The sequence below is a fragment of the Dipodomys merriami genome, unplaced genomic scaffold, assembly GCF_024711535.1.
Source record: "Dipodomys merriami isolate MVZ:Mamm:240054 unplaced genomic scaffold, mDipMer1.0.p SCAF_4, whole genome shotgun sequence".
Classification (NCBI taxonomy): Eukaryota; Metazoa; Chordata; class Mammalia; order Rodentia; family Heteromyidae; genus Dipodomys; species Dipodomys merriami.
This window is the reverse complement of record NW_027205603.1, coordinates 95465111-95484169: the sequence shown is the minus strand read 5'-3', so window position 1 is coordinate 95484169 and position 19059 is coordinate 95465111. Positions and strand designations below refer to the sequence as shown.

At 56.9% G+C, this 19059-nt stretch overlaps 1 protein-coding gene across 3 annotated transcripts; it reads left to right on the top strand.

Annotated features, from left to right (window-relative positions):
• Positions 1–394: 394 nt before the first annotated feature.
• Positions 395–15602, top strand: LOC138806100 (zinc finger TRAF-type-containing protein 1). Of its 3 annotated transcripts, none has more exons than XM_069991649.1 (4): positions 396–1170; positions 12011–12249; positions 12734–12945; positions 14451–15602. In XM_069991649.1, the coding sequence occupies exons 1-4, from the start codon at positions 1078–1080 to the stop codon at positions 14840–14842; spliced, it is 936 nt and encodes a 311-aa protein (XP_069847750.1). In that variant the 5' UTR covers positions 396–1077; the 3' UTR covers positions 14843–15602. The 3 variants fall into 3 exon arrangements, with proteins under 3 accessions (XP_069847749.1, XP_069847750.1, XP_069847748.1); XM_069991647.1 differs by lacking the exon at positions 396–1170 and adding an exon at positions 3803–4366; XM_069991648.1 differs by lacking the exons at positions 12011–12249; positions 12734–12945; positions 14451–15602 and adding an exon at positions 1923–2681 and having other exon boundaries at positions 395–1170.
• Positions 15603–19059: the final 3457 nt, after the last annotated feature.

Genomic DNA, 19059 nt, shown 5'->3' with positions numbered 1-19059 from the left:
CGTGCGCATGCTCGCGGCAGCCGCCCCCACGACGGGGCTCCCACGGGTGGAGGGCGCGCGCCACAGAGCGGGCGCGGGGACGGGCCCCCGACGTGGGAGGCACTGCGGCCTCGAGCCGGAGGGCTCCTCCCTTCTCCCTACCCTGCCGGCCGACCCCGTCTCCGTCTGACAGCACCCACAGCGGCCTCATCTCCTGAAGCCGCTCCCACGCTCGGAAGACGGGCACTCGGGTTCCCGCAAGCGGCAGCCCTCTGTCAGGCACCGCGTGCAGCCTCCGCGCCCCGCCCAGTGCCCATTGGACGCCCCCCCCCCCCCCGCCTCTTGAAGCCCCGCCCAGACCCTCCTCCTATCACAGCCCCGCCCGGCCCCCGAAGCCCCGCCCCGGCCCCTCTCGGGGACGGCGACGTCGCCTTTGCAATCGGGCGCCTCACGGCCACCCGTACCCCGCTCGCCGTTCCGGCAGCCTCTTCTCCAGCGCCGCCCCGCGAGAGCCTCCCGCTGGCCTCTCCCGACCCCGCCTCGGCGCTCCAGCCGGCGCCCCCTCGCCCAGTGCCCGGCGGAAGGCCAGAGCTCCCCGGCCGCCCGGCTCCCCGGCCCCCGGGGCTCCCCGGCCCGCCCGGCTCCCCGGCCCCCGGAGCTCCCCGGCCGCCGGAGCTCCCCGGCCCCCGGGGCTCCCCGGCCCGCCCGGCTCCCCGGCCCCCGGGGCTCCCCGGCCCGCCCGGCTCCCCGGCCCCCGGGGCTCCCCGGCCCCCGGAGCTCCCCGGCCGCCCGGCTCCTCGCCCGGCTCTGGGACCGAGCCCGAGCCACCGCCGCGGCCTGCGCTTGGCGCCGCTCTGTCTCCTGGTCCCGAGGCTCCCTTTCTTGCCTCCCCAGTCCGGACCTTGCGTCTGGCCACCCCTCTCTCACCTGAATTAGAGTCCTTCTCCTCGGTTGGCCCAGTGGTCTCCGGGGTCCCCCAACTCAGCGTCTACTCGTGGAGCCGTGGCTTCCTGGAGAGCAGCCCTTAGGGCAAGGGCTTCGGTGCGTTTCTCTCTCCAGACTTGAAGATCCCCTTCCTGTCTTTTCAAATTTCCTGTCATGGCCCCAAAGCCGGGAAGCGAATGGTGTACTGTCCTGTCCCACCTGGTGCTGGGAGCGGTGTCTCTGCATGCGGCCGCCAGCTCTGTGCAGGTGAGTATCCCTATCTCCACACCTAAGGCCCTCCCGCGCTTAGTGGAGACTCCACCACAGATCTCTGCACTACAGTGGCGGGAGGCAAGTCTGGGGCCAGCTTTCCTTAAGACCCCCAAACGTTTATGGTGTAAAAGGGTAGTCCTTGCTAGATACCGTGGCTCAGGTCCACATGTGAACTCAGGACCGGGTTTTTGTCCCTTAGCTTTTTTTTTTTGCTCAAGTCTAATGCTCTGCCCACTTGAGCCACAACTCCACTTCTTTGTTTTTGGAGATAAGAGTCTCATGGATTTTACTGTCCAGACTGGTTTCAAACTTCAATCCTCAGATCTCAGCCTCCTGAGTATAGAGGATCACCCGTGTCACGGGGCTTGAATTTAGGGCCTGGGCACTGTCCCTGAGCTTTTTGCTCAAGGCTAGCACTCTACCATTTGAGCCACAGTGCCACTTCCAGTTTTCTGGTGGTTAATTGGAGATGAATCTCATGGACACTCTTGCCCAGGCTGGCTTCAAAACCACGATCCTCAGATCTCAGCCTCCCCAGTATCTAGGATTATAGGCATGAACCATTAGTACCTGGCTCTGACAAGAACTCTTGACATTATTTGAAAAATAAAACAAAAGGGCTGGAGATGTGGCTTAAGTAGTAGGGGCCCTGAATTCAAAACCCCAGTACCACCAATAAATAAATAAATAAAATAAAGTGGTTCCTGGCTTTTCCCTACATGTCTTTCCTTTTCCTGTATCAACAGTCAAGTCGAGGGGCTGCTGCTGGCTTCCTGCTCCAGGCTTTGGCTGCTGCCATCAGGCTGGCCCCAGGGCTGAGCCCACATGAAGACTGTTTTGCTGGAGCCTGGGTGGCGACAGTAATCGGCCTGCCCCTTCTGGCCTTTGATTTCCACTGGGTGAATGGGGACCGATCCTCTGCCAACCTGCTACTGGGAGGAGGCATGGTGCTCGCTGTGGCTGGTGACCACCTTGGTCCTGAAGGCTGCTCTGTCGCTGGCCAGGCAGTGCTGTTGGTGGTCGCTGTGACCATCCTCATTGTGGCTGTCTTCACAGCCAACACTTATGGAATATGGGGGGGTGTGATGCTGGGGACCGCAGGCCTGCTAAGCCGTCTCGAAGAGGACAGGTTGCTGCTGCTGTTGAAGGAAGACATCTGTCGCTGGGCCCTGGCTGCAGGCAGTTGGGCCTACTGTCGAGCCCTGCACGCACAGCGCTCACAGTGGGAGTGATAGATACAGCAGGACAGGCCCCTGCCCCGGCTACCATCTCCCCTCCACTGGCCAGCTCTTGGGGGGCCTACTCCTAAAGGCATTGGTTTTCATTCTTCCTGAATTGAATCTGCTGCAGGTTGGGGCAGAGCCTGAATGCTGTCCCTTTTCTAAGGACTTGCCTAGACAAGAATAAAAGAGACTGGGTCCCAAGTCTGTTTGGGAATTGGTCATGTGAAGGGTATGGATCAAAAGAGGTTTGATTTCCAATAAACTTTAAAATTTCTCCAGGAATTTGGAATTAAGTCTTTTTTGTTTCTTTATTTTTTTGCCAATCTTGGGGCTTGAACGTGGGGCATGGGCACTATCCCTAAGCCTCTTTGTGTTCGAGGCTAGTGCCCTACCACTTGAGCCACAGCACCACTTCTGGCTTTTCCTGATTTTATTGCAGATAGTCTCACAGACTTTCCTGTCTGGGTTGGCTTTGAATGAGATCCTGAGATCTCAGCCTCCTGAGTAGCTAGGATTACAGATGTGAACCACCAGCATTTGCTCATTATTAGTCCATGCTTGAGAAGGATTAGAGGGCCTTCGTTGAGCATCTTAAAGCCCCTAAAACTCCATCTGGTTTCTCTGTGGGGATGTGCTGGAATTAGCATGCAACCTCATTCCTGGCACCTTTGCTAGGAGGGCTTCTGTGTTGGGAAGAGCCCCTTGCTCTCTTGAGACATGGTAGGTTTGCAGATATCCTTACTGGTCTCGGCAGGTGACCCTCTGAGCTGAGCTGTGCCACGTGACTCCCGGAACTGCACATCCTTCTCAGGGGCTGACTCAATTGCTACCTGTGTGCCCTCTAGGTGTGCAAGCCAAGACCTTCACTTTAGCTCTGGATTCCCCCTCAGTCTCCAACCCCAGGGGTAGGAAACGGGGCTACACAGAGCATTGGATTTAAGGTTTGAAGTGCACCGCTCCCACGCAGTTCCTATGCTTGCATCCCGTGGAAGCATACCCTGTCCTGCAAAAGTCAGGGTCATTCGTGCCCTTCGCCTCCAGTGAGCCAGGACAGGGCCCAGCACATGCAAATCTGTCTCTGGGGACAATGGTGGGTGCAGGGACACCCCGTCGTGGGAGTCTGTGGATGCTCACTGCAGCTCGCTCCCACAGCCGCTGAGGAGGACAAGGTGCAGTCCCCGACCCTCGCGCGCAGGCCTTGAGCTGCAGGTGTGCAGCCCCAGCGGGCCGCCTGGACCCCGCCTTCTCCAGTCCACCTTCGGCAGAGGGCGGGCTCTCGGCGCCCTCGCTCACCCATTGGCTGTGCCTGCCGGCCCGTCTGGCCCCGGGCGGCGCTCCTATTGGCGCGCGAGGAACCACGTAGCGGGAAGAAGGGGGCGGTGGCGCGCGGGGGTGGGGCGCGCAGCGAAAACAAAGATGGCGGCCGCGCCGGGGTCGGTGGCCGGGGTGGCTGCGGGCCGACGCGCGGGCTGGGCCCTCTGAGGCGGCGGCGCGGCAAGCGGGCTGCGGGGTCGCAGCGGCGGCGAGAGGCCGGCAGGGGCGCGCGGTGCCCCTAACTTCCAGCCGGCGAGCGCGCCGGCACCCGCCCGCCGGGCCGGCCGGCCGCGATGTCCGGCGCGGAGGAGGCCGGCGGGGGCGGCCCGGCCGCAGGGCCCGCGGGTGCCATGCCGGCCGGGGTCGGGGTCGGGGCTGGGCCCGGGGCGGCCGCGGGGCCGGCGGCGGCGGCGGCGCTGGGCGAGGCGGCGGGGCCCGGACTCCCGGACGAGGCGGGCCTGGCCGGCGCCCGGCAGCTGCAGGAGGCGGCCGGCGACCCCGACGCGCCGCCCAAGAAGCGGCTGCGGGCGGCCGAGGCGGCCGAGGCGGCGGCGGCCGCGGCGGCGGCCGGCAGCGGGAAGCTGGAGGAGCGGCTCTACTCGGTGCTGTGTTGCACCGTGTGCCTGGACCTGCCCAAAGCCTCCGTGTACCAGGTAGGGCCGCCGGCCCGGCGCCGCGTCTCCTCGAGGCCGGGCCCGGAGGCCGGTGGCCGGGTACCCTCTCCGATCCTCGCTCCGCCCTCCGCGCCCGCGGGGCCCGCGCCGAGCCCGGAGCGCCCCTTTCGGCCTCGAGCCCCCTTTTGGCGTTCCGGCTCTCACTTCCCGGCCCTGGCTTCCTTTCTTCCTTAGACCCCGCCTCTCTTCCAGGTTCCGTCAGGGTCCCTTCCTCGAGCCCTCCCCGCCCCCTCCGGCTGGCCGGGCCGAGGGCTGCGTCCAGGTGTCCGCGCTCCCCGCCTCGCCAGCGCCGCCCCTCGCTCCGAGGCGTCCGGGCGCCGGCCGGGGCCTCCGGAGTGCTTGGGTTCTGGCAGCCACACCCCCAACCGTGTCCCTCCACATCTGAACTCCTGTGCACATCTCTTTCTGCTCATCGGAGCCCTGTTTCCGTCCGAAGAACAGGAAGAAGGGAGGGGTTTGTCTCTTCTCTTTGCTCCTCTCTCCCATCCCTGGTCTAGAGGATACTCGCCTGCAAGACGCCCCACACGGGCTGGCTTTTAGGCTGCCAGTGCCACAGTTCTTTCCTCCTCATCCTCGGTTGAAGACCCAGTGTGGCAGCTAGACTCAGGGTCTTTGAGGGGTTCCCTGGCCCAGGTGGACGCCTTCTCCACCCTGGTTACTCTACTTCAACATTCAGCCTCTTGAAGAAGCAAAGCAGGATTCCCTGTCAGAATTTTTTTCCCCCCACTTCCCCCGTCCGGGAGTCAGGAGGATGTTTCTTTCCCTGCTTCTGTTTAGACTGGAGGCTAATCTAGGTTGTTACTTCTGGGTCTCCAGATCCTCTTCCGGCCTGAGGACACAGGTGACCAGGACAGGACACTCACCTTTCTGGGTGTCAGGCAGGAGCCAACCAGGTTGTCCTCAGCTGCTGATCTCAGTTCTAACATTTACCCCTTGCTTTGGAGGCCATTTGAACCTGCTCTCCTCAGAGCTCCTTTTTCCTTGCTGTATCTTCTTGGTCCTCCCTGATGGAAGAGTTCTTTTTCTGGGCCTTGAGTCAGACTCTAGCAAGACAAACCAGTGGAGAGGGGAGTCTTGTTTTCTCTCCTGTGCATGGGCTGCAGCCGGACCTGGCATGACAGGCTTTTGGATGCTGGCTTCTTGGCCCACACATACAGCCACCACTTCTGCTCAGAGCAGATGATGACCTGGCTTCCGAGACTGGCTGGTTCAAACCAGCCTGCCCTATGACGAGAATGAGCTCTGGCCTGGGCAGCTGAAGGCAGGCAGCTGAGCAGCTGTAGCATTGTGATGGCAGGAGCTGCCCTTCCAGGCTAGACTGCCCAGCAGCTTCCCTGGATGCAAACCTCTGAAGGAAGCTATGGGCGTTGACTCTGACCTGTGGTCCTGCCACTTGTCCCTGCCCCACCTGCATTTTCCCCAGGTAATATGTAGAGCAAGGTGTTTCCCTTTGTTTACAGAAGCCTAGAATCAACAGGCAATGAATTTGAAGGTATGGTTGTGGGAGAGCCCTAGAGAAGTGTTGGAACTTACTTGGACTAAATGTAGATACTATATAAGATACACAGGTACTGTCTAAGATGGGAGGGGCTGGGGGAAGGAACGAAGCTTCCTGTTGTCTCAGAGCTCCCAGAGATGCCTCCATGGCCTAACAGCACATGCAGTGGCCCTGGAGGGCTTCTGTTGCTATCCCCACTGAGGTTCTATGGGGTCTGGGTAGGTGTAGAGACTGGCATGTTCTACCACTTTAGCCCTCGTTAGTGACCCGTATTGATAGGCTGTCTTCATAGCCCGGTCTCCACCTTCTGCTCCTGCTGGCAACATTTTGCCTGACCCCAGCAGAACACATGGCACTGGCTAGGTGCCAGCCATGCTGTGCATCCTGGAGGCAGGCTCTGGCAATTGCTATGGGGTCAGAAGAGTTGGAGAAAACCCTACAGACCTCTGGAGTTAGCCGAGTGCATAATGATTTCAGAGGGTATCTGCTAAATGTCAGTTGTGCTGACAGGGAAATTTTAGATGATGATAAGAGCAGATGTGGGGTATAAGCATTGGTTCATATACCTGGTCCTGAGACTGAGCCCTTGCATCTGCACACCGGGCCAGCTTCCCTGTGGCCCAAACCCACGTATGCACACATCAAAGGCTGGGGAACTTGCTCTGGTGTCAAGCAAAGGCTCTTACTGCTGTGGCCCTTCATGTCAGGTTAAGGGCCACAGAAGGTGCAGCAGATGTGTGCTTTGATGTTCTCTGTGTGGGTGTTAAGTGTATCTTGGGTAACTGGCTTGGCAAGAAGTACATCCACCTCCCTGAGTCCTGGGTGAGTCCTTAGAGAGTCCCAGGGAGGCACCAATGGATGTCTGGAGGGCAGCAGGAGCATCCACATAGGAGCTTCTGGATACAGGAAGGCAGGCACACACCCTGCTTTGGGTGCAACCCTGAGACCTGGGGCAGTGTGACCTATTGGCAACTCTGCTCATGGAAATGCCTCTTCTGGGGAAGACCCAGCCTCAGTGGTGCCTGGGATGTTACATCCATAACCTTCCTTGCTCCCCCCAGCTGTCTTGGTACAGCCTTTCATACAAGATTCAGTGTGAGGTGGGCACAGGCGGCTCACACCTATAATCCCAGCTACTCGGGAGGCTGAGATCTAAGGATCATGGTTTGAAGCCAGCCCTGGCAGGAAAATCTGTGAGGTTCTTATCTCCAGTTAACCACCAGAAAACCAGAAGTGGTGCTGTGGTTCAAAGTGGTAGAGTGCTGGCCTTGAGCACAAAAGCTCAGGGACCACACCCAGGCCCTGAGTTCAAGCCCCACAACAGACAAAGCTTTGATGTGGTCCTCCATGGCATAGATGCAGCCCTGACCCTTTCTGTGGATGACAGCCAGCCTAAAGCCTTAGCATTGACATGTTGAGGAAGACACATTAGTTATTCTCACCCTTATGAACTCATGAGTGCAGGGATCAGTGTCATTTGGGGGTAGAAGGGCTCTAACAGATGTGGTTCATTTTGCATCTGGTATGGTGTTTAGCTGCTCCCTCTGGCCTGCCCCCTGTGGCATCATCCTGTCTTCTGCTAGCTTTTTGTCTGAGCTGTCCTCACCACATCCCTGCTCACTTCTGCTCTTCATCTTGGGCTTGTCTGAAGCGGTATGTTTTTTTAGGGCCTTCTTTTCTCCCTGCCACAAGGATTCTCATCCATGTCCACCTGACTCAGGCAGTCTCTGCTCTCAAGGGGAAGAGTTCATATGTTTTAATGCATTTGCCTCTGCATCTAGTCTCAGCATGGGGGTTGATTACTTGGTTGGCAGGTTAAAGGCCTAGGAAGCAGAGACAGCTCCGTCTCACCGCTCACAAGGCCTGAGGTCTGTTAGCACTGGCTAATGAGCTCTGGAAATAAGTCTGCTTGGTGGTCCAAAATTCTGGACTAAGCCAGGGGGGTTTCTAGACTGTAGCTAGATTGTGTCTTTTGTAACGGTAGTTTGTCATTTTGAATTACTTTTAGACCTGTTTATTTCTGAGGTGGAACCACACTCCAGGGGTTCAGTAGGCCCTTCCTGAGTCCCAGCATCAGAGAGGTTGAATGCAGCTGGCTAAAAGCTTAAATCTACCTCCTTTTATATTTATATTTGTTTTTTTATTTTGGGCAGTACTGGGATTTAAACTCAATATCTTGTACGTGCTAGGCTGGTACACTACCGCTTGAGCCAAGTCTCTACTAAGAACTTCAAATCTGCCAGGCACCACTGGTGGCTCTCCTGTCATCTTAGCTACTCAGGAAGCTGAGATCTGAGATCACAGTTTCAAAGCCAGCTCGGGCAGGAAAGTCCATGAGACTCTTCAAATAACCACCAGAAAACCGCAAGTGGCTCTGTGGTTCAGGGAAAGCACCCAGGCCCAGAGTTTGAGCCCCACGACAGACGCCCCCCCCCCCCCGCATCCTCCCCCCAAAAAAAGTCAAATCCAGCCTGGCACTTCTGCCATGCTGAAGTTCATGTCCTTCCTTCTTTCTGGCTACATGATTTTGGACAAGGAGCTAATCCTGTTAGGTCCATGGTTGACAGAGGAGGTTCAAAAAGCTGGGTTAAGTATGTGGATTATAACACCTCTAGGTGCTACTGAGCCTGGTGGAGCTTTGCCTGCACCCTAGACACTGGCAGACTCTGGAGAGGAAGGGAGCCTTCACCTGGCTGAGCAGTGCTTTGGGGTTAGTGCAAGCAGCTGGGTTGCAATTTGGCACTAATGTTCTCTATCAAGGGCCTATGGTCCCTTACCTCCTGAGCAGGAGGGTACACTGTCCACATGGGTCTGAGTGCCAGCTGGCATCAAGTGCAAAGAATGAGTCCCCAGGGTTTAAAAGGGGTCCTAAAAAGCCAACCGACTGTGAGGAGCATGTAACTAACCGGAAGTCATGGAGGCTGTTCCTAAGACTTGTTTATGGCCCCTTGAGCCCAGTGAATCTATCCAATTCCCTTAATCCAGAGAAAAAGCCAGCTTAGATGGGTCTGGCCCAGGTATACATAGGCTGACTGTACATGAACTACCCATAGCAAGGCAGAGGGAAGGACTAGGTGCCGTTCCAGAGGTGTGGGTACAGATGGCTGTTCATAGATTACTTATGCGTACTCAGCATCTACAAAGGACCTAGGACCTCAGCCTTCCCCGTTGATAGAGCCCCCAGGGGCTCTGCCATGGAAGGCCACACATGGTATTTGTTCTAAGCCTGGTTTGGTGTGGGTGCCAAGCCTTGCTGCCAGCCCTGTTGTCTCCCATCTATTAAATTCATCACTTTGCGCACCTGAGAAAAACAGTCACTCGGCCAGGAGTTGGTGGCTCACACCTGTCATCCTAGCTACTCAGGAGGCTGAGATCTGAGGATCACAGTTCAAAGCCAGCCCTGGCAGGAAAGACTGTGAGGCTCTTATCTCCAGTTAACCACCAGAAAACCAGAAGTGGTGCTGTGGCTCAAGGGATAGAGTGCTACCCTTGAGCAAAAGAGCTAGGGACAGTGCCCAGGCCCAGAGTTCAAGCCCATGATGGACAAAAAAGGAAAAGTAAGAAAGAAAATAAAGAAAACAGTTACTCAGAGGAAAATGATGAGCCCAAGGTTGTTCTGTTGTAACCTGTGGAGTGGGGTCTGAGCCAGCATGATGTCTCCAAACCAGCACCTTTCCTGGGAGGTCCTGTGACGTCATCCTAGATGATGGGTCCAGGATCTTCCTTGCTGCTGGTGAGTAAGGCAGACTCACCTAGACACTGCAGAGGCTGTTTCTGGAGGCCCCTGGGCTCTTGGGGGCTGACGTATAGTATGTTGTATATGGGCTCTATCACCGGCACTGCAGGGAGTAACTGGGGGCCCAGCTTCTGGCTAGGCAGTGGGCACAGGTCTGGGCCCAACTACTGTCTGGCCCAGCCAGTGTCAAGGCTGAATATAGCTGCATGTGTAGAGATTGAGTCTTGCTCAGGAAGTTGTGGGAAGGCTCTGGGGCATGATGACCACCTGCTATGGGAAGAGGACAGACTGGTCTGGGTGTTGTCCTATAGTTTACCTAAATAGCATCCATTCAGCAGTAGGTGAGGTGTGGGCTGACCCTTGGCTGGGACAGTATATCACAGAACATCTTGGACCTTTCTGTGCTCAGACCTAGCTGAGCTGTTGGGGCTGTGGTTCTCCACATCCCCTCAGCTTGTAGATTCACCAGGAGGCCCAGGGGAAGCCACAGGAGGACAAAGATCAGCACTTATCACTGTAGCACAGAACTGCCTGAGCCTGTGTTGGCCAGAGCTGGCTGAGATTCTGGAGGCACTCTGTATGGGGAGCAAGTGGTGGCATGCTTAGTGGCCTCAGTGCTCTCTTAAAGAGGGGCCTAGGACACCTTTCTGAGTCTCCTGGGCTGCTCAGAACCAAGAGGAAAGGCTCAGTGGGCTGAAAGGTAGGAGTTAGTGTCTCCAGTCAAGCTTGAAAACACTAGGAGAGCCAGGCTGCAGCCAGGAGAAATCTGCACAGGCTGATGGACCCTGGACATAAGAGCCAGGCCCAGATCCTCATCCAAGACCTAGGCAGCTTCTCACCAGGAAGGGCCTGGAGCTGTCCACGTGGATCAGTGTTGGGATAGTGAGTCCTAGAGGGTCTCACTGCTGGTGACCTGTTGGGTTACCCCATCCAGGGATGTTCATCAGGTGCTGTGTCTCTGGCTTCACTTCCTGAGGGTGGGGGTGGGGGCGGGGCAGGGGGAAGCTCCTGAGCTTTCCCTCCCCGGAACGGAACACATGGTGATTTGGTGCTATGCTGTGTCCCTACATGCCTTCCAGAAACCATAGCAGCCCTCAGCCCAGACAGTGCTCAGGCAGGTAGGGGCTTTCAGGACCTATGACTTGGGTTCCTTGTGCTTTCCACAGTTGTGCTGCTTCCAGCCTGGAGTCCACTCCCACAGGCTTCTGGGGACGGGCAGGACAGCTGGATTTTCTCATTTAGGACCTGCCTCCACCAGCCTCCTGTTCACCAGACTCAGCTTAGCCAGGTCACACTCCTCACCGGTAGTACACATTTTAATTTTTAACTTTGCTCAGATTTGAATGCAGATAATATGTGGCATTGCTGTAGAAGCAAGCCTTTCATGTGCTCAGCAGATGCTGTCACTCACTGGATCTCAGGCCTGGCCTGTGGGGGCTAAAAGCCCCTGAAGCAAGGCCCCAGCTGAGGTTTGCCAGCACCCCCCTGTGCAGGTGGGGCATAGGCAGGCAGCTCCTCCCCAGGGCACACTGCAGAAAGGCATCTTTGTGGTGCCGTGAGCGTCAGGCCTCCCCTCATACCGCAGCCCCTCGAAAGCCACGCCCACATCTAGCCTGTATCTCTTGATGGCACCAAGTGGCCCTCGTGTTGGGTGAGTGAGTCACCTAGGATGGGAGTGCTTCTGGCAGCCTGCTGTCCACTGAGCAGGGGAGGGCCTGGCTCCTGTTGGCCCTGCCAAACTCAGCATCCCTTCCGCACCTGCTTCCATCTTGGGCCAACTCAGCTTCCTGCCTGCCGCAGCTTTGTTCCAGGCTTCTGAAGAAGTCCTGACAGGTAGCTGCATTCCCTGGGTGCTAGCAGTTACTGGCCTTCACTTGTACTCACCACCGAGGGCTGGCATGGATGTACGAGGGTTGAGGTCAGCTAGGGCCAATTCTAGTCCCCTTGTCAGCAGCCTTTCTGAAAGCCAAGGAGAGGGTGCCTGCCTCAGTACAGCAGCAGCGTCTGCTTCCCTGATGGGCGGCTGCTAGCTAAACACTTCCGTTGTGCCAGGCTGAGAGCTGGCGATTCTCGTAAGTCAGGAAAAATGGAAAACCAGGCTTCGAGTCCTGATGTGTTAGCTCAGTGACAGTTTGGCCTCAGGTAGTGGTGCCCTTCATGACTTGAAAAGACCTTGCTCTCCACAGAGCCCAATCTGGCATGTCCCCTTTGAGAATCTCAGCGTTTCTAGACACTAACTCAACTTGGAGCCAGCACACACGCCTTTCTTCATGACTCAGGTCCCTTTGGACAATTGGCCTGACCTGGCTGGAGCCAGCGGGCAGGCGGCACATGCACACGCGAGCCTCCCGAGGGCCTGTGCGCTTCACCTCCCTTTCCTTCTCCGCAGTGTACTAACGGTCACTTGATGTGCGCTGGCTGTTTTATCCACCTACTAGCAGATGCCCGGCTGAAGGAGGAGCAGGCCACATGCCCCAACTGTCGTTGTGAGATCAGTAAGAGCCTCTGCTGCCGAAACCTGGCTGTGGAGAAAGCTGTGAGCGAGCTGCCCTCAGAGTGTGGCTTCTGCCTGCGCCAGTTTCCCCGCTCCCTCTTAGAGAGGCACCAGAAAGAGGAGTGCCAGGACAGGTAACTGCTATTGCCAGGGGTCAGCCACGCTGGTGGGGGCTCAGGATAGGGCCGAGAGCCCACCCTAGTAAAGGTATGCCTTGAGCAGGAAGACCTGCCTGGTCATCATTGGCTACGAGTATTGTATATCCACGAGCCCTACTGTCCCAGGCAGTAGCCAAGTACCAGAGTTACGTGGGGTCCAGGACCATGGTCAGCAGCCACTTTATTGCCCAGTAGAGGAGAGACCCCGCAGCGGTGGATGCAGGAGGCATGCCAGCACACAGATCCTGCACTCCCCCTCGCCTTGCTCCCTCTCCCTTCTCTCCTTCATCCACATGTACACAAATGAGTGCTCTGAACCCGTCCTGGCTGGCTGGGGTTACCATTCCATGTGTCCTGTAGGGAGAGGTTTGCGGTGGGGCAGACATGGTCTCTGGAGGGTAGCTCGACGTGACTGCCTGTCCCAGACACAGGCATGACCACTGTGCTCACTTTCTTCCAGGGTGACCCAGTGCAAGTACAAGCGCATTGGCTGCCCGTGGCACGGCCCCTTCCATGAGCTGACGGTGCATGAGGCTGCGTGTGCTCACCCAACCAAGACCGGCAACGAGCTGATGGAAATCCTCGATGAGATGGACCAGAGCCACCGCAAGGAGATGCAGCTGTACAACAGCATCTTCAGCCTGCTGAGCTTTGAGAAGATTGGCTACACAGGTGAGGCGCCCTACCACTCGCTGCATGCTGCACAGGTGCTGCCTGGGGCAGAAGGGCCGGGGGTGGGGGGGGAGGGGGCACAGGCTGTGCCGGAAGGCCAGTCTCTGTACAGCGCTTCTTGGCCAAGAGGATGCCTTGGGGAAGAAGACAGTTTGGAGACTGAGCAATAGGATAGGCTGACAGGGCCCTAGGGCACACCTGCCTGGCTCTCACAGCAGCTTCTCCCCACCCTGGCCCACCCCAGCAAGGTGGCATCCCCGCTGTGAGCAGCTCCACACACTTGAGGTGGTCAGAGTCTAGCCAGGAAGTGGGGTGTGTCTCAGGGAGGCCTGGGAGCTCAGGGTGTCACCCTCGGAGCCTGGACCAAGAAGAGTTCTCCATCAAGTCAGGCCCTGCCTTCAAATGGTCCCTCATGTGGCCACACCATCTCCTAAGGCTTGCACGAGCTGTTCAGGGACAGGGCTCCAGAGCAAGCTGAGGGTGCCAGCTCATACGGTAGAACTGGGAGTGGAGACCCACAGATGGGCAGGCCGGACTGGGCTATGCCCGTTGGATCTTGTGGCTCGCCTTTGAACATGTCGGGGAACAGAAGCCAGGCCAGAGCCTAGGCCAAAGAGCAGCAAGAAGCATCTGCTGACACTGGGGCCACTCAGGGGAACGCCATCCCTCTACTGCTCAGCCCAGGTGGCCGTGCTCAGAGTGCCCAGGGCAGCTGGGCAGCCAGTCATGCAGAGCTGCCCAGACAGAGCCTGGCTTTTTGTAGGCCATAAAGGCCAAGGGTCCAGGGGACTGCACCAGCAGGAAGCCATGGCCCAGGTTAGGAGCAGCCCTGGCTTCTCTGACCGACGGTGGGGTCTGGGTGAGCTGGGACGAGTGGTTGTGGCAGGGACGCAGAAAGGACTGGCTGCCTGAGAGTCCACGCCTCCACAGAGAGAGACCTGCCAGCCACAGGCTGTGGGCTCACAAGAGGACTGCGCAGGCAGGTCTGCCCACTGACTGATGGCCCCTCAGATGGCCAGGCAGAGCCTGCATCACAGTGCAACCTGAGGACCCTGCGTTCCCCTCAGGCAGGACCAGGCGTCACGTGCCTGCCCGCCGGCTTTTCTGGCAGCTCTGTATTGGAACCAATAAAGTGCACTTGTTCTCAGAACTGCATCCTGTCTGTGTGTCTGCTTACCCTGCCCCTGTGGGGCACTGGGGCTGAGGGTGAAGAGGGAGGCTCTGTGGGTTGGCCACACCTGAGATGTGCCCCGACCTCCCACAGCCTCGAGACTCCAGTTAATTGGTACTAATTCTGTTTGTAGTTGTTTTCCCTCCACCAAAGCTTACGCGCCTCCATTGCCATAATTGCGTTGTCTTGCCTTGTGACAAGTAGAGCTGGCTGGGTCCGGTAAGTCGCCTTCCTCCCTGGCTGAGCCTTCCTTGGCCTGGTCGGAGAAGGCACCACCACCAGGCCCTGCCCAACATTAACAGTTGGCCGTTTCCGGCCCTGTCTGTCTCCACAGAGGTTCAGTTCCGGCCTTACCGCACGGATGACTTCATCACGCGCCTATACTATGAGACGCCGAGGTTCACGGTGCTGAACCAGACATGGGTCCTGAAGGCTCGTGTGAATGACTCGGAGCGCAACCCCAACCTATCGTGCAAGCGCACGCTTTCCTTCCAGCTGCTCCTCAAAAGCAAGGTTACAGCACCCTTGGAGTGTTCCTTCCTGCTGCTCAAGGGCCCCTATGACGATGTGAGGATCAGTCCCGTCATCTACCACTTTGTCTTCACCAATGAGAGCAATGAGACGGACTACGTGCCGCTGCCCATCATCGACTCCGTGGAGTGCAACAAGCTGCTGGCCGCCAAGAACATCAACCTGCGGCTTTTCCTATTCCAAATACAGAAATAGGCTGGGCCCAGGATGCCCAAGGAGCGGAGGGCCATTGCCAGCACCGCCGTCCCACTCCCCACTGGCTCGGCAGCGGCTTCACACGACTATCTGATCATTTTAGCAAAGAAGGAGAACAAACCAACCAAGCACTGGGAAAGTCTGCATGCGTGTGCAACAGGGTCCCTGCCTCCAGCTCACCCCCTTCACCCCTGCCTCTCCCTCCTGCGGGCAGCCAGAGGCTGGGCTGATCACAGAGGAAACCACTCTGGGCACCCCAGGCACACAGGGCAGGCGGCAGTGAGGGTAAGAAGCCGGCCGCCTCTGCCCCAGTCCCTACCCTCAGCGAGGTGGTGGGCTGCCTGCTCTGGTTCCCGGGCTGGGCTCAGGGGCCCTCACTGACTTCAGACGGCATATTTGATTGCAATTAAAAAGGCAGCCTTGTTTCCTACTTTCTGTTTTGTTGGAGGGGAAGGCGTGGCCGTGAATGGACTGTGTGGGAACTTTGGTTTAGCCTAGGAGTCTAAACCTTCCCTGTCTCCCACCTGTGTGTGCTCCCCAGGAAAGACTCAGAGACACTGCCGGGCACTCTGGTCTGTCGCAGATGTTGGGAGGCCTGTCCAGGGAGAGCCAGGGAGGGTTGGAGCTTCCTCAGCCGCCGGCTGCACCAGGGAGGCAGGACTTGGCCACCCAGGGCTCAGCAAATGTTTTCGGAACGCAGGGTGAAATTGTCTTTTCCCAGGAAAAAAATTAAACTCTTCACAGGCTCTTCTATAAGTGATGCAATTTTAGTGAGAGAATCCATTCACGACTCAGCCTTGAGTGGAGGGCCCTCCTCCGGGCGGGAAGGAGGCAGCCTCAGCTGCTGGCTGTGAAAGTCTAGGCAGCTGCCCCACATGACTGCTCATCTTAATTGGGAAGCCACTGCCGGAGTCAGGCAGGACAGTGGCTTGTTGCCTGAGGGAGGTGGGCCCTCTCCAGCCTTGACCTCGCCATTCTCCATTCTCGGAGGCTGAGTAGGACCAGTGTTTGGGCCTCACAGGGTAGACAACAGCCCTTCATGGAGGGTCTGAGCCTGGTTCTTCCCGGGGACCTCCGAGCTACTGTGAAGATGAAGACTTACCCAGTTCGGTCCTGCTCAGGAGATGGGGGTCCTCTGTGATCGCTCTTCGTTTCTTTAAATACCAAAGAACTGGTTTCCTCTGTCCTAGCCAGGCCGCCTCAGCAGCTCCCCTGTAGGGTCTGGTCCCCCACTGCCACACTACCGCATTCCCATGCTCTTCCACGTTGAGAGGCAGCGTCACCCTAGCAGTCATAATACGACTGCCCCTGGATCTCCACCTGCCTCTGACCCTTCGGGCAGCAGGCTGAGAGATGCAGAGAAAGGACCGTGGTACAGACACAAGCCTCACCTGTGGTCTTGAGCATGGCTAGGTATACAGACCAGTGCAGACCTCCAGATCAGCTCTCCCTTCCACTGCAATGCTCTGCCCCCTCCCAGGCGGAACGTGCGGACCTCCAGATCAGCTCTCCCACCGCGACCCTCTGCCCCCTCCCAGGCTGAATGCTTCTCAGAGCTATTTCTGAGGGTCCTATGGGTGGCTTGCAGGAATTCGCTCCTGCAAAGCTGACCTGACAAGCCTAGGTTGGGAAGAGGTAGGAATCTGCCCTGTGCAAAGGAAGACCTCACTCCTGGTCCCAAAACCTCCATGGGAGCATGGCCTTTGACTTAGACGCAGCCCTGCGACTTCCCCTGGCCTCCGGGGAAGGGGGGTGGCCCCTTTCTCTCTCTCTCTCTCTCTCTCTCTCTCTCTCTCTCTCTCTCTCTCTCTCTCTCTCTCTCTCTCTCTCACACACACACACACACACACACACACGCACACAGAAGCCCCTCTAGCTTCTCATGTGTGGTAGCATGAGGAGCAGGGTGGAGTTGGCTTGTGCTGCGTTAGGCGTGAGGGCGGCTGGCAGGTCTTCTGAGGCAGGGAAAATGGGAGGACTCGCCCAGGCACTCTCAGGCTGCAAGGACATATGGGTGACAAAGCTGTCTGTGAAGGTTTGTGTGGCTGCTGGGCTGGGAGGCCATAGGAGGATGGGGGCCTTGGGGCTGAGTCCTGCAGCCCTGCTTGCTGGGACTGGCAGCCCTGCATGGGGTCAAGGGACAGTGGGGCTCACCCAGGGCACACGGGGATGAGGCAGTGCCCTTCCTAGGGGTGTTATCTATCTTAGGGTGTCAGGGAGAGCTACCAAGGCATCCCCCGTGTGACCTCTGCACTACGGCTTTTAACTGAAGCAGCAACCTTGCAGCCTAGGGAAGAGAACCTGACACTTCAGAAGACTAGCACATCTCAGATATGCTGGAGATGGCAGTGAAAACCTGTGGCATTGTCACTGTGGGCTCTTCATTATTAGGGGCACCACTTACACTGTCTTGTCTCCAGAATCCTACATCACCTTGCTGTCTTGACCCAGTCTTCTATGTGTCGTCTCGGGGATGGGGGTGTCAGCTTTGGCAGATGGGGAAGCCAGGAGGACATAGGCCAGGCCAGGACTCTCCCCTCCCCCTCTTACCCCACTTCCTGTGAGCACTCCGTCCTTCAGATTGCCCAAAGTGAGACATTTACAAAATTAATAAAATAATTTTTTAAAGAGCAGAACAAGAAGTGTTTTATGGCAGTTGGAAATGACTTACAGGTCACTTTTGTGGTTTGTTTTCTTTGAATATTTTCTGTATGTGACTATCCTTTAAAAAAAAAATACTCCAAACCATGTGTTGTCTGTGTCTCCTTACCAGAATACAACCTGCCTCCTGGGCTCTGCTAGCCTCCCTGCCCAGCCCACACAGGCTCCAGCCCAGGCCTTCAGCTCTGTGTAGCATCTTCTGCAGTATGTAAATGGGGCTCCTGGGGGCTGCACTGTCCTGTGGACTGTGGTGAGAAAAACAGTTCATATTTTCCCCCAACAACTCTGGGGTACTTCTTCCTGCCCTCATTCTATTTTCCTGAGCCAGTCTCTGATTCTGCACCTTGTTCCTCATCTCCCACTCCTCTTTCTTCACAGTGCCCCTCACATACTTTACCAGCTTGCTCTGTCTTGTCTTTGGAACCATGATGAGGAAGGGCTTGTCTCTGCAGACCTCCAAGTCATGTCCTAATACCTCAGATCCAACTAGAAGCCTAGCACAACACCTCACCCCCCAAAAGGTGGACTACCTGCATCCAATTTCCTCTCTCCCAGCCTCCCCTTCATAACTCTGTAAGTTTGGTCTTGCCTACCCTGCAGCCTTGGAGCCCAGGTTCAGCCAGTACCAGGCCAGCACTGCCTCTTGTCTGGCCCTGACAATCCCTAGGTTTCTCTTCCCTCCATACCACTCTCCCCAGTAGGTCGTGCTGTCAGCTAGCTGGAAGTTATACTTCGTTTTGTGTGTGTGTGTGTGTGTGTGTGTGTGTGTGTGTGTGTGTGTGTGTGTGTGTTCAGGGCTGGAGCACTGTCCCTGAGCTTTTTGCTTAGGCTAGCTCTATACCACTTGAGCCACAACTCCACTTCTAGCTTTATGGTGGCTAACTGGAGATAAGTGTCTCATGGGCTTTGCTGCGTAGGCTGGTTTCAGACTGTAATTCTCAGATGTTAGCCTCCTGAGTAACCAAGATTACAGGCTCCATTATCTATTTTGATCAAAATAGAATATAAAACCATGGGCTGGGAAGGTGGCTCAGTGGTAGAGCGCTTACCTTGCATGCATGAGGCCCTGGGTTCGATTCCTCAGCACCACACAAGTAGGAAAAGAAAAAAAAGCTGGAAGTGGTGCTGTGGCTCAAGTGGTCAAGTGCTAGCCTTGAGCTGAAGAGCTGAGGGACAGCGCCAAGACCCAGAGTTCAGGCCCCATGACCGGACTCCTCCCCCCCCCAAAAAAAAAGAATATAAAACCATGCACCAGTGGTTCACGCCTGTAATTCTAGCTACTCAGAAGGCTGAGATCTGTTCTGAAGGGTCACAACTTAAGCAGAAAAGTTCACAAGACTCCCATCTATGAAATAACTAGCAAAAAGCAAGACTAGAGATGTAGCTCAAATAGTAGAGCAACAGCCAAATGTGCAAGCTGAGCAAACACAAGGTCCTGAATTCAACCTATCTATCTCCCACTTCTGAGGCTGTTGGCTTCGCATCCCACCTCCTCTGGGGCCTTCAGAGCACAGCCAGGTGCCTGGTGCTAGGTTGCCACATAGACAGTCTTCAAG